The sequence below is a fragment of the Neolamprologus multifasciatus genome, chromosome 18 (assembly GCF_963576455.1).
Source record: "Neolamprologus multifasciatus chromosome 18, fNeoMul1.2, whole genome shotgun sequence".
NCBI lineage: Eukaryota > Metazoa > Chordata > Actinopteri > Cichliformes > Cichlidae > Neolamprologus > Neolamprologus multifasciatus.
Genome location: NC_140456.1, coordinates 17400883 through 17413891, shown reverse-complemented (window position 1 = coordinate 17413891; position 13009 = coordinate 17400883). Strand labels below are relative to the sequence as shown.

Genomic DNA, 13009 nt, shown 5'->3' with positions numbered 1-13009 from the left:
ACAACAGTTGGAGGGGAGCCAGAATTTTGCTCAGATACAGTTTCTCCTGCTTATCCTTCATTCATGCAGACTCTTCACCCGGAACAAAGATTTCTAAATGATTGAAAACCTAAAAGCTTTGTAGACTGTCTGTATGACAAAAAAGTACAGAAAGGACACTAAAAGACTATTAGAGTTCTTCAAAGCTTGGGGGAAAATACACAGAAAAAAGAAAAGGTGGACGCAGTGGATTGTTATTGATCGTAAACAAAATATTTTAAAGACCTCTTGCTATGCATGTACAAATAAAACATGAATCCTCCAGATAACATGCAGCTTGACTAGTAAAAGCTAAATCTTTTTCCTTTCTCAATATTGTCTCCTTTCCCACTTTCTTTTGAGTCTTTTCAGTTGCCAATCTTTGCAACGGGATGTTTAGATGGATTTTGTGAGGTTACGGCAGATGATCACCTGCAAAAAAAAGTTTCTTCATTTGTAGGAGGATTTTTAATTTGGCTATCTAATAGAAGCAGTCCAACATCTTTTTTACTTTTACTTTTGCTCTGTTACAGATTGTCTGTCCCCCCCCCCGTGTGATTTCCTTTCAAGGAGAAATGGGCTTCAAAATTACAGTAACTAGGTACATTTCGAAATCTTATTTTTGTCAAAAAGGCTCAAATCATGCTATAATACATTTTTAGACTGACATGTCCATTTTATGAAGTTTTACAAAAGAAAAAAAAAAAAGGACAAGTAAACCAAGATGGAAGCAAGACCTAAATAAGTACAGCTAAATAACTGCAATTTTAACATGTTTAATTGGGAGCTTTGCTTTTTTTGCTAAACTGTGATTTGTGATCATTCTGAGGTTTGGTTTATACCTGATTGTTAGTGGCACTAATTATTTGGCACTAACCTCCTAGAGAGTAAGGACTAATTAAGGCAATTCAAAGCAGTTGGAATAAGACGCAAAATAAACATTTATGAATTAGTGTTTCAACAGAAACAGTATTTTTGTAAGCTGTAAACTTTTGTAAACTGTCAGAGAAATGTATATTTTAATATATGAAAATATTGTGTATTGTTCCTGTGCCATTGTTTTAATTAACCATTTAAATGAATATTTTCACATTTGTGTTCAAATATCTTTTTGTCTTCATGGTGAATGTTAGACACCATTAATGTCAAAATGTAATTGTTAATACATATCTTTAGACATGTCATAAAAATAGACCTAAACCCTAGAAACAATTACTTTAGCTTAGCTTAAACTCGGACAAATTGATAGGCAGAAAAAAAGCTAGCTTAAAATTACCAAACGATTTTTGTAAGAAGTCATAACAGAAGAAAACACACATTTTTCACAACACCAATAGTATATGGCTTAAATAAAACAAAATATAAAATGTTGATTATTAAACTTTAGAGGCAATACGAGACATCTTTAGGCTAGTAAGCTTAGCACTGTTTCCAGTTTAAGCTAAGCTAATAAGCGCCTAGCTCTTGCTCTATACTTAGCTCTTCAGATAAGATAAGAGATGACAGTTGCATTTATTTTGGATTTTCTGTAATGCATACAAGATTACAATCATGCACACAAGCTCAAGTATATACATACTGTATACCCCCACTAATATTTGGTCAACTGTCCCTTAGCTAGCTGCACATTGACAAAATGCAACCAATTAACAGGTTTCTGGCATAATTCTGGCTGAATATTTGACTACTCTTCTTGGCAGAGTTGATATAAATTGGTTAATTCCCTGCCACTGACACAGCTGTAACGCCCTAGGACCTGGCGTCCACATATGTGGACATCACATTTTGGGTTGTCTAGACCAAAATACTAAATTTTGCTCTACAAGGGCCTTATATCCACACACGAGGACATTATACTGCCACTGTTCTCTCAAAATTTAAAACATATGTCTTCATATGTGGATCTTATTTTTCTCAGAAACAAAAATCAGGTAAAAAATAAATAAATAAATACGGTAATTCTTTGTTTTTACATTCATCAGGTCCCAATCAGCCCAAATAGCATAGAGAAATTAAAAATGCATGCCATGAAAGAGTTTGGGTCTTAGGAGGTTAAGTCTAGTCCAGAATAGGGCCGAGGTCGGAGCTTTCGAAAGGTCATTCCAAAAGCTTGATGTTAGCCTGCTTTATCCATTCAAAAACCAACTTTGATGTGCGTTTGGGATCATTGCCTTTCATGAACACGGAATAGTCCAATTTTCACCCATCAAGTTTCACCACCTTCCTTCCACAAGACATTTGGCTTGCCCGTGAGGGCAGCTGCAAATTTTTGTCAAGCTTGAAGGTGTTAATTCTGGAGCTGGGGCTTCCATCAGTCGGTGTTTCATCAGTTTCCAGTTCATGGCAGGCTTGAGCCTTTGTGGTTACTGGTTTGTTTTTGAACATCCTAACCAATTTCCTCTTACAAAGGTGGTGAAACATCCTAATAACTCATAGTTGTATACAATAGTTTGAACATATGATCTTGGAACCTGCAGTTTTCTAATCTGCAGTTGTCCTGCACATTTAAGTTGGCCAAGACTACGCCAGGTACCCTTCCTGACGCAGCTCTCCCCAGTTATCCAGGCCTGAAGCTGGAACTATAGCAGTACACTGGCTTGTGGCCTCCCTGTAGCTGGTTCCAAGACACCTTCCAAACTTATATAAATCTAAAACTCTTTCCCAGTGCTTTGATGTTGATCAATCCAATTAGTGCTGCCAAACAAATCCTTTTGATGCTGGCAAAGAGAAATTACAAGTTGTAATCAATTATGATCACTTACAAGAAGTTACTAGACCTTGGCTTTGTCAAATTAAAATATATTGTAGAACTTTAAGCATCAAAAAATGTAAATGCATGTATATTTTTGACCCTGTGTGGATTAGAAAAATCCAAAATAAATTCAAACTTTTTGAACCGTCTTGTCTTGTTTTTTTCTTAACTTGTTAAAAATGTATGCTGTATAGTCACTCCACCCTAAAAAAAACAACAGTATAAAGAAATAACTAAAAGCCCAGAATTACAGCAACATTCATGCCTATGAGGACTGTATATAGACACACACACACACACACACACACACACACAGGTAATGATTTTCTTGTCCACACTTCAGAGGGTGAATAAGTATTTCTTTAAATGTCAGACTGTTCCTCTGTTAAAACCCTATGGTCACAGGGCTGCTAAAAGTTTCAGTGGAATACTTTTACAGAAAAAGAAAAAGAACGTCTACCTCTAGCAGGCACACAGTAGACAAAATGTTGAATTTTCATGTTTCAAGAAAAGTGGTGGAAATACCTCTGGTCCCCTTGGGGCACGGCCTCTCCACAGTGGTCCCAGTGTGGGTCTGGGGCCAGTCAATGGCTCTCCTCCTAGTCGCCTCGCAGAAGCGTCTGGGTGTTGGAGGCAGCTCTGGGATAGTGGGCTCAGCGGTACTCGAGCCTCGGCTGTCCTCAAACGGATCTCTGCCATCTCTTGGATCTGCTCCTGCCACTGTAGTGTCACCGCGCCCCTTCACAGTGGACACGGCAGTGGTGGTGGTAATTGTTGTGGTCTTAGGCATGGCAGACGAGACAGAGGCGTCTTCGGTGGTTGGCACTAGAGACAGAGAGAGGGAGGGAGAGAGCAGTGACGCTGTTAGAGCTCGAGACATAAACGTCCTCGCCTTGAACCCCTGCTGTTTCTCGCAGTGGGGGGGACTGCATCTGTTTTGAGCCTCATGGTTTGTTGGTATTACTAGAGTTACTGCTTCCCTTATTATCTGGAAATAAAAGCATTGTGCGGGTTTCACTCTTTATTTCCACTTTCTCCCCCCCAGCTCATTTACTAAAAGAAATCAAGATAAACATGCAAACACAACAGTATCACTTACTATTTTATACTTTACTTAAGCCCATAAATAACAACGACAAAAAGGCAATGGCGGTCAGGCATCCTTTGACATAGCAGTTTCTTCCCAGCAGAGTCAGTACCTTGGACTGATTAAATATCAACAATGAAGACAAAGCCTGTCTGCATTTTACCTTTTTTCTGCCTTGTTCATCTCTCTTTCACTCAGATAAAGCTGGTGTGCGGAAGGAGAATTGCACTGCTCTGGGCAAAAACCATACATCAGCAATAATGCGATTCCACTGTATTCAGTCCATGGCTACCCTGCGAAGCAAATCTTTGCGTGAATGTGCACGTGTGCACATGTGCTTGTGTTTGCTCGATTAGTCAGGTGTGTCTCTGCTTAAAACCACTGTGTGCACACAGATGGATATCTGCTGCACAGAGCCTGGAGATAACTGGGAAATAGGAGCAGAAATGGGAAATCTATAAATTTTATACAGTATGAATAGCCAATAAGAATAAAAGGAAAACACATTGTGTGTATGTGCACAGGTCTACGTGTATATACTGGGCTACTTGTCTCCTGCATGAATGATCATACATTTCTGCCCACAACCACTTGATTGTATTTTGAGATAAAAGCAGATTCCCAAAATGAGGTCTGCCGCTGTGAAAGGCACCATAGGGTTGTCTTCAGTTTCCCTGGGAGCTGATGGGAGAATGCAATATCATCCTGTCTGACAGTCCATCATCAGACACATTTCTCCATTTCCTGAGAATGGTGACTGTCTCCACTTTAATCAGCCAGTCAGGTGAATATGTACGTTTTCACTGGACAAAAAAAAATATTTAAATATATTAAAAAAGTTATATGTGGTGATGCAGGGAGTGGAGAGAAGCATTAGTGTGACGGTGGGTGGAGTGGGGTGTTACTCATTTGTGCCCGAATTGTGACAATTCTCTCAATGACCTTTCCTCCAGACAGGAGCTCTGGGTAATTACCGTACACTCATTTGGTCCTTGTGTGTTTGACACCTGCACATGCACAACCATCAGCTAAGGTGCAGTTAGCATTTCCAATTAATGATTAAGCCTTCAGTTATCACCGAAAGACAGGACAATGTGCAGAATAAGTTAAAAAAGATGCATTAAACAGACTTTGTTTAAGTAAATAAATAAAAACTTTTATTTATTACTTTACAGATAAATAACTTTGAGGCTATCAGATAATAATAAAAAACAATGCTACAGTAAAAAAACAACAACAAAACAAAACAAAAAAAATGGTGTTTCAAATATATTATATATTGCAGATGAGGATTTTTTTATTGACTCAGGAGAAGTGAGATGATTCATAGGCTGACTTGGTTGATTCAATATACGCATATAATGCAATACAAGGGCAAGTGTAATTAGGTTTCAGAATATTAAACCTCTCCATACCTGAGCAAACTTGTGCTTTTCCACAGGCTGATATAAGCTCTAATATGCATCTGGCTGTAACAGCATGCTTGCTTCACCTGATTAACCTGCTCCTGAGACGCTGTTTCTCCAACTCAAGAGACCAAAGCACCAAACTTATTACCCTGTACTGAGAACTATTTAGTTTGCTTTTCGGTATTTATATTCTGTTTGTTTTCCATTTTCATAAACGTTGTTTGTTTTCAATTGTATGATTTAATCAATTTAGATCTGCAGCAAAAAAAAAAGAAAAGAAAAACTATGATGAGGTTAGGAGAAAAAATAGGTTCTGAATTAATCTGTCAATGATTATTTTAAGCAATGGTTAAGCTTTAAGATGTGATCAAATGTTATGTATTCAAACTGATGGCTCCGATCCTTTTACGTATTCACATTGTGAACCAAAACAGGTCAATTATTTATTTAATACTATTTTATTTTAGCATTTTTACCATATTTTAGCATAACTTTTTTAAAATTAATGCCAATCAGATTTTGTAACAAATCAAACACAATCAATTAGCTCCAACACAGTCTGAAGCAGACTAGCTGAGATTTAAATGTGCAAAAATTCAATACAAATACTCATTTAGTCATGAATATTTAATAGTAATTGCTTCAGACTTATTTCTGTTAATCACTTAATTGATTATATGACTCATCACACAATGCCATTTCAAATATATGAGTCAAAACCCTCGCATACCAATAAAGCATTCCCAGTTCAGTATTCCAACACAGAGCTGTAACTTGATTATTCTTATTAGTGATTAAATTGCTTATAATTTCCCCTAATATAAAAGAAAAATGCCCAAGGTTATTAAAAAAAGAGAAGATCATCGCATCTGTAACGTTGAGAAATTATAAAAAAGGATTCAGAGTTTGTGAGTCGTCATATTCGTTTATGTTCATGTGCATTTTAAATTGATTATCCAGGCACAGGGTGCAAATTTTGACAGCTCTATAGCAGCCGGCATCCCTAAATATTGTTCATACTATTAGATCATATACATCATTTACTATTAGATGGTCATTGTCTCTTGTAAGAGACTGTCAGGGAGAATCATGGACTCGTATCACTGTAATTAGGAGTGGTACTCTGATGTCAAGAGCAATTTTTATTCTAATCAAAGACATGATGCCATCTTTGTAGCTGCTTCTAGTCATCATGTCTTGGGTTTCATATCACAATGTGACTGAGAATAACACCAAGAACATCAAATATCTATTCAGTAGTACATCCAGTAATGTGCTTATCAGATGTCGATGCATCTGAGGGGTTATTTTGATGTCTGTGCACCATGCTCGCTACAATTTTCCTTTGATTGCAAAGAGCAAATTCCCCTCCAGTAAGAGCCCTGTGTCCTCTGATAGCACTCAACCAAGAGAGGGCTGCACCAATTAGCTACCATTTCTCTCGAGAGGCAGCGAAGTCGCTCTTTATGGGCAATCTGACACCAAAGGCATACTGTTGACATATGGTGAATAATACCTCTTGTAAATAATGGAAGAGTTTGAGATTGAATGCTTGAAAAATGACTGTCACCAGTGTCAAAACAGAGTGTGTAAATTAAAACAGAGCTAAAAGGAAGGAAAACCATTATGCAAGATCATCCATCAAGACACTGGAGATGGAACAGAATTAGTTTTATCACTTTATAGCCCCCCAGAGTCATTTACGTATCCGAGAGGAAGATGACAAAAAATATTAAACCATAATCAGACGATCAGAGGTCTAGACACTCTGTTTGTCCTTGCTTTTATAGCTGACACGGCTGTACTAAAACAGCGTGGGTTTTAAAAAAAAAAATTATATCAAATTACACACATCGAGCGAGAGCAGTAAAAACTATGTACCTGTCCAGATAGACACCAGAATAAATGCATCATAAGCTGCCTAATACTTGCTATTAAGGGAAAAGCAATGACAGCTGCAGTCAAATCAAGCTGTTTTAATTGCTTTCAGTTTTGAAGCTGAATCACTTACGAGGCTAATCCTCACAGTAGACGAACAAACAGACCCACACAACTGAAAGGAAATCATTGCCATCGGTTAGAAATCATCCTTGCATTAGCAGGATTCCTTTTCGGAGCTATACGAGTTGATAGATTTGTAATGAATGGAAGAAGGGTGCACGGTAAATAATGTACAGTCTGATGGGTAAAAATAAGACTGCAGCCAGCAGCTGGGTAGCTTAGCCCACCGTGACTCCGTGTGGGGGTCCTCGTGTATCCATGTGTGGTTTCCACAGTGAGGGAGAGGAAAAGAGCCACGCAGAAGCTACAGTTGTTTTTTTGCCTCTTTACCTAAAGCCACTGCTGGTAATTAATGACAGAAACAAATCCCAGAAGTCATGAATTTTACATTAGACTGTTTATATGCACTAATGCTCTTCTGCCTGATTCAAGCTTTCGTGACTTGAGCTTGGCATGCAGGGTACAAAAAACCGCAAAACAATCCATGTGTACTTTCTGATCCGATGCCAAAGTTCATGTCATTATTCCTCCTAAAAGTACAAAAACTCGAGTTATTATGAAATTGTTGCAGGGCTGACTGCTTTATTGACACTTATTCTTTAAAGAGCAGCAGACAGAAAAAGGCTCTGCCCGACATATCCTATGTCTGTGTGGGGTAATTTATGAGGCCTGAAACTGAATACCGTGGAGCAGCAGACATAGCACAGTCACAACCTGACAGTCTGAGTCAGAAGGATGGCAGAGCGGCTCACAATACAGACACATGCATGCAGACAGGAAGATATATGCGCAGACAGAAATACACTCTGAGCAAAACACCCCAAAACCCTCTGTCATATAGGCCTATAAGGTCCACTGAAAAAAGTTTTCCTGCCATAATCCACCAAGCAGAACAATTAGAGCTGTTCCAAATCCCCGACTCATTCTCTGGAGCCCCTATTTCTGTTGCCAAACATCATGCATCAGAGGGTGGAACACAGGCTTAGTGCATGACACATCTATAAATGTCCTCCGTCTTGAAGGCACACCTGGAGGCGTCGTTCTGAGATATGAAAGCAAACCAAAGTGCTGCATGGCACACAGCTGGATTTAGCCGACAGATATGCGCCGCATGCAGGATATGATAATAATTGTCTTGTAATTTAGCAGAGAGCCCACTTATTGCTCACTGCTACCATGCTATTCCAAGGAGCTAAGTGTTTCGGTTAAAGCCAATAATTTTATGCCTCTTGTCTTTAAGACCTCAAATCGATGCTACCTAAAAGACAAATTAATTTTCTGCTTTCTCTCCTTGTTCGCATGAAAAGCTTTCTGCAATTACTGGTCCTTTTGATTGGCTTCTGAGCTGTTCGGACTGAAATCAGCTAATGTCTCTGCACATCACAGAGAATACATTACCGCTGTCCCTCTTGGTTCTGTAACTACGGGCACTTAGATGGGCTTTTTATTGTCTAATTGGCAAACGCCTTTTTTTGGTTTATTAATTTTTTAAAGAGGTCCACCTCTGAGAAGGTAGACTCTCCAGATATTGACCAGAGCTTTTTGTGTTCTCAACGCATTAACAGAGCATAGAGGTTTCCTCTAAACTCGCGCAAATTATTTAGAGCAATAGGCGAGAGCGATCGATTTGGGGAATGATCCGAGCTAATCACCTCAACCCGGAGCCCAAATTAAGAAACCTGCACTGTTACCAACACTACACAAGGTAAAGGAAATATAGACAAGTTGCTAAGGTCAATTATTTTCTGCTTTGATCACTTTGCTAAAAAAAAAAAACAAAAAACCTTAATATAAACCCCTAATCCTGCTAGCATTTCAGCACCTCTGTAGGATGAGCACTACGGCCAAGGTTGATGCTTCTGACAGAAAAGGACACCGACGTTCATTGTATTACATGAGCTCTAAAAAGGAGAGAGATACATTGGGTTTGGTGTTCGAGGTAACTTCACTCTGTGGTCGATGAATCTTAATGGGCACAATTAATTTCCTTTACGCCTCAAGTGCCCCACAGTTTCAGAGAGAGAGAGACATTATTTCAGCACCATTAGATTACCCTGCAGAATAGGTTGTTTAATTCAACGGCATATCATGGGCAGCAATAAATCCTAATAGCTACACAGTAAAGAAGTTAAAGGTGTAAATCTGAAAAAAACCTAATAAACAAGAACCAATTATTTTCAAGTGCCATTCACAGGATCTGGCATGCTGCTGCTGCTGCTGGCCTTGGCATCTACAGATGCCTCCTCTCTCCTACTCTAGCTCGCAACATTTCATAATGTTCTCATAAGGCGCACTTAATGAACCACAGTGACAAGTTCTGCTGCAAAGACACATTTCTGATTGGATCCCAATAACGGAACAGTGGCAGGAAGCCCGCACTTCGAATAATGAGTGAAATCAACAGCTATGTTGTTTGGGGTTTCTTGATTAAATGCACTGTTGCTGCAGCAAGTGGCAACACCAGGCTTCAGTGGCATTTATGTTTACCGAGCCATTGCAGTAGCTGAGGGAGCACATTAGGCCCTTCATTGAAAATGCTCTGTGATGGCCACTTTCCTCCTCTCCCCAAGACTCCTTTTGAGACAAGGAGGGTAATTATGATAATTCAGTTGTTAATTACATTTACATACATCAGGACGTGAGGAGTTGAGCAGGCAGTTTGCATGCATGACGAACTCATTAAAGTTGGGAGTATTTTTCATATCTTCTCCAACATACTCTTAATTGAGGCTTTGGTTGTTCCGCGACTCAGTCACAAACCCGGAGCCTCCTTTGGGTGTCGAGTTATCATGCCGGGGGAGATTCCAGGGAACAGCGGGAAAACAAACAGACGTGTTGACAAGAGGCCAGAGTTCAGGAGCACACAGCCTCCATTGAGACGTCAGCGGCAAACCGCCCCCACCCTACCCCCCTTGCCACTTTTCAACAGCTCAGGTCAAGAATCAGATTTCCCCCACCGCTGTGCGTAGCCCCTCCCGAATATCCAGAAGTTAAAAAATCATAACCTAATCCGGACCACTGCCTGAGGGCAACCTGAGCTTGTAACATATCCTCGAGTCAGGTCAAGATTCTTGTTTTCCACACTTCATACAGAAGACTTAGAGAAGCCGAGCTTTATGGGATAAGATGGCAGCAGTCAGGCAATTAAACCCATTATCAGCTGGATGTAAGGCCGCTGTGTGGTGACACGTATGTCGCCTCTCAGCACTTCACAGATTAATTTGAGCCCCCCACCTCCCCACCCCACAGCCCCCAAGACCGAGATTCTTCGGCGTAATCGTTTTCCAGCCACTCTTCCTGCTCGTGATTCACCGAGTGGTACATAAGTCTCGCACACCTCAGTCTGGCGATTTTTAAAAATATTATCCCACAATAGGGTAGCAATTATCTTCTGATCTGTTGTAAAAATGGCCTCTGTGAAGTTGATGAGGTAACCATGGCAACAAATTGAAAACCCGAGGTACAGGGGGAGAGGATAACCTGTGTCGTACTGTGCACAATACCTCTCGAGCATATTCCCAGCAATAGAGGCGAGTTCAGGAGGGCCGTGTTCATAATGGTTTTGGATAAGGCCCGAGATTAAAGAATTTGATAGGGTCCAAACTTCAGCTGGAAGGAGTGCCTCGGCTTGCCTCATGGTAATAAAGGAGCGGGGTTTTTTTGGTTGCGATGCAACCCCCACTGGGAGCTATCCCTCATTCCAAGGTGAATGTGTAATTTCTGTCTGCAAATGAGCCCTTTCCCCAAGACTAACGCAACACTCTTTTTTTTATATATTTTATATATCACACCTGACTTGCATCCAAAATTAAAAGGCAGCCATCTGTGACATCCCACGCTGCAGCCAAACAATAGAAGAATTAGACAAAGACTAAACAACAATGAAGCAGCTCTCACCTTCGGCGGGATCCGGCGGCCCGAAATCCAGGTCGTAGCGCAGGATGTAAAAGTTATTCCACACGTACAGCTGGTTGTCCCTGGGGTTGTAATCCACAGCGGTGATGTACTGGTACTGGTTGGGGAACAGGATGTCTGTGTACTCGCCCTGGCTCAGCTTGGTGTTGTAGATGTAATCGATTTGGCTCCGGCTCGCCTCGCTCTCGTTCTCCTCATAGGTGGAGCGTACTACGTGCAGCACGCCGCATACCATGAAGGCGTTGGAGGCAGAGCGTTTGTCGTAAGCCGTCTCCCAGGTGGCTTCGAAGCGGAGCGTGTATGGGTTGAGCTGGCTCACCACTATGCGGCCATTGTTCTGCTCTGTGGCGTAGATTACCCATAAGCCCCGCTCGTCTACTGCCAGGTCAATGTCGGTCTTGCCACCCCAGCGGTAGGGAGAGGTGTCGTGGTAGTTGGCATTGTTAACGATGGCCTCGCCGCTTTTGATGCGTGTGCGCAGGTCGAACTTGACGATGTTGCGCGTGCGCTCCTTGTTAAAGAAGATGGCGCCGTCATAAGAGACGAAGCCCGTCCCGTCGACACGGTGCGGCAGTTTATAGGTGGTCGTCTGGCGACCATTTTTTAAATCCTCCAGAGAGGCGTATTCGATGAGGGTGTCAGTGCGGTATGGCGTCCAGGGCATGAAGAAAATTTTGTCTCCGGCCTGCAGCGGGTCTTTGCACCACGAGCCGGCCTGTTGCTCGCCTTCAAACAGGAAGGTGGCGGCGCCGATGCTCTTCAGAGTCCCGGGACAAATGAAAACTAGTGACAGAGAAGAGAGTGAAACAAAATAAGGCAAGAATTTATATACTTTTGAGAGAAAAAAAACTATTATTTGACAGGCATCATTCTCGCTGCTGTGCGACTCGAGTGCAGGACAAAAAAGATCAGGGACTGTGATTTTGGAGGAATCTTTAAACTAGTGCTTTTGTACTACCGCTAATGAGCAGGGAAAAAAAGAAAAGAAATGCATGTATCAACAGCGATTGTTCACAATGAGAAACGTGTGGTTGAGAGAACTTGCATCTCAGGGGCCTGCTGATACATCCTAACGGGGACAAAACAAAACGAAAATGAGAACACAACAAAAAAGGAAAAATCCTGCAAACGAAAGACGTGGGAAATGGAAATAAGAAGTAGGGTTCACAGTGTTTCGATTGGAACTTTGTTTCGAAAAATACCAGTCTGTTGTGATGTCAAATGGCACACGAACAGCTGGGTATATGGACACACTGCACATGCATACTCACATGACTGAGGTCATAAACCAAAATGATAAGGGGTAACGGGCTTCACGTCTTTCGATAGGAGTGAACAACAGGTTGTTAATGGTGGTGGTGGCGGCAGCAAAGCAGAAGGTAAAAAATGAAAGTGGAGGTTGGAGGGGAGGGGGAGGCAACAGTGGTAAAGGATTCTCACTACTTCTGTGGCAAAAAGACAGAGTAACCACTGATGGGTGAGGGAGGCCATGGCAAGGTTCCCGTTTAGATGCTTTTAAATTAATTGGTTCTGGATTTTAAAAAAGCAAAAAACAAAGGGAACACAGTGAATTGCTGTTTTTTCCAAACTTTTTGTTCAGCTTGTGCCAATCTCACTCAGCCATCACTGCTATTTCACATCACGTGCTATGGGTGCAGCAGAAGTTGGGCCAAGCAAACTACGACTGAGCCAAATAACAATATATACACACAACTAGTGATTCTTCAGGGTTCTGGAACAAATCAACACCGGACAGTTGGTGATTTCTGTCACACTGCCAGGAAAAACTACGTTTAATGACCGCGGATGTCATTTGAAATTGTGTCC

The 13009-nt window shown here is 41.1% G+C and overlaps 1 protein-coding gene across 13 annotated transcripts in view; it reads right to left on the bottom strand.

The window, feature by feature from the left end:
* Positions 1-13009, bottom strand: part of adgrl2b.1 (adhesion G protein-coupled receptor L2b, tandem duplicate 1) — a 93592-nt gene that overhangs the window by 36117 nt on the left and 44466 nt on the right. For all 13 annotated transcript variants that reach the window (XM_085139842.1, XM_085139849.1, XM_085139848.1 and 10 more), the window contains 2 exons: positions 11165-11965; positions 3296-3595 (listed from right to left, as the gene is read on the bottom strand). In XM_085139842.1, coding sequence (XP_084995968.1) covers positions 3296-3595; positions 11165-11965 — 1101 coding nt within the window. The remainder of the gene's footprint in view (positions 1-3295; positions 3596-11164; positions 11966-13009) is intronic.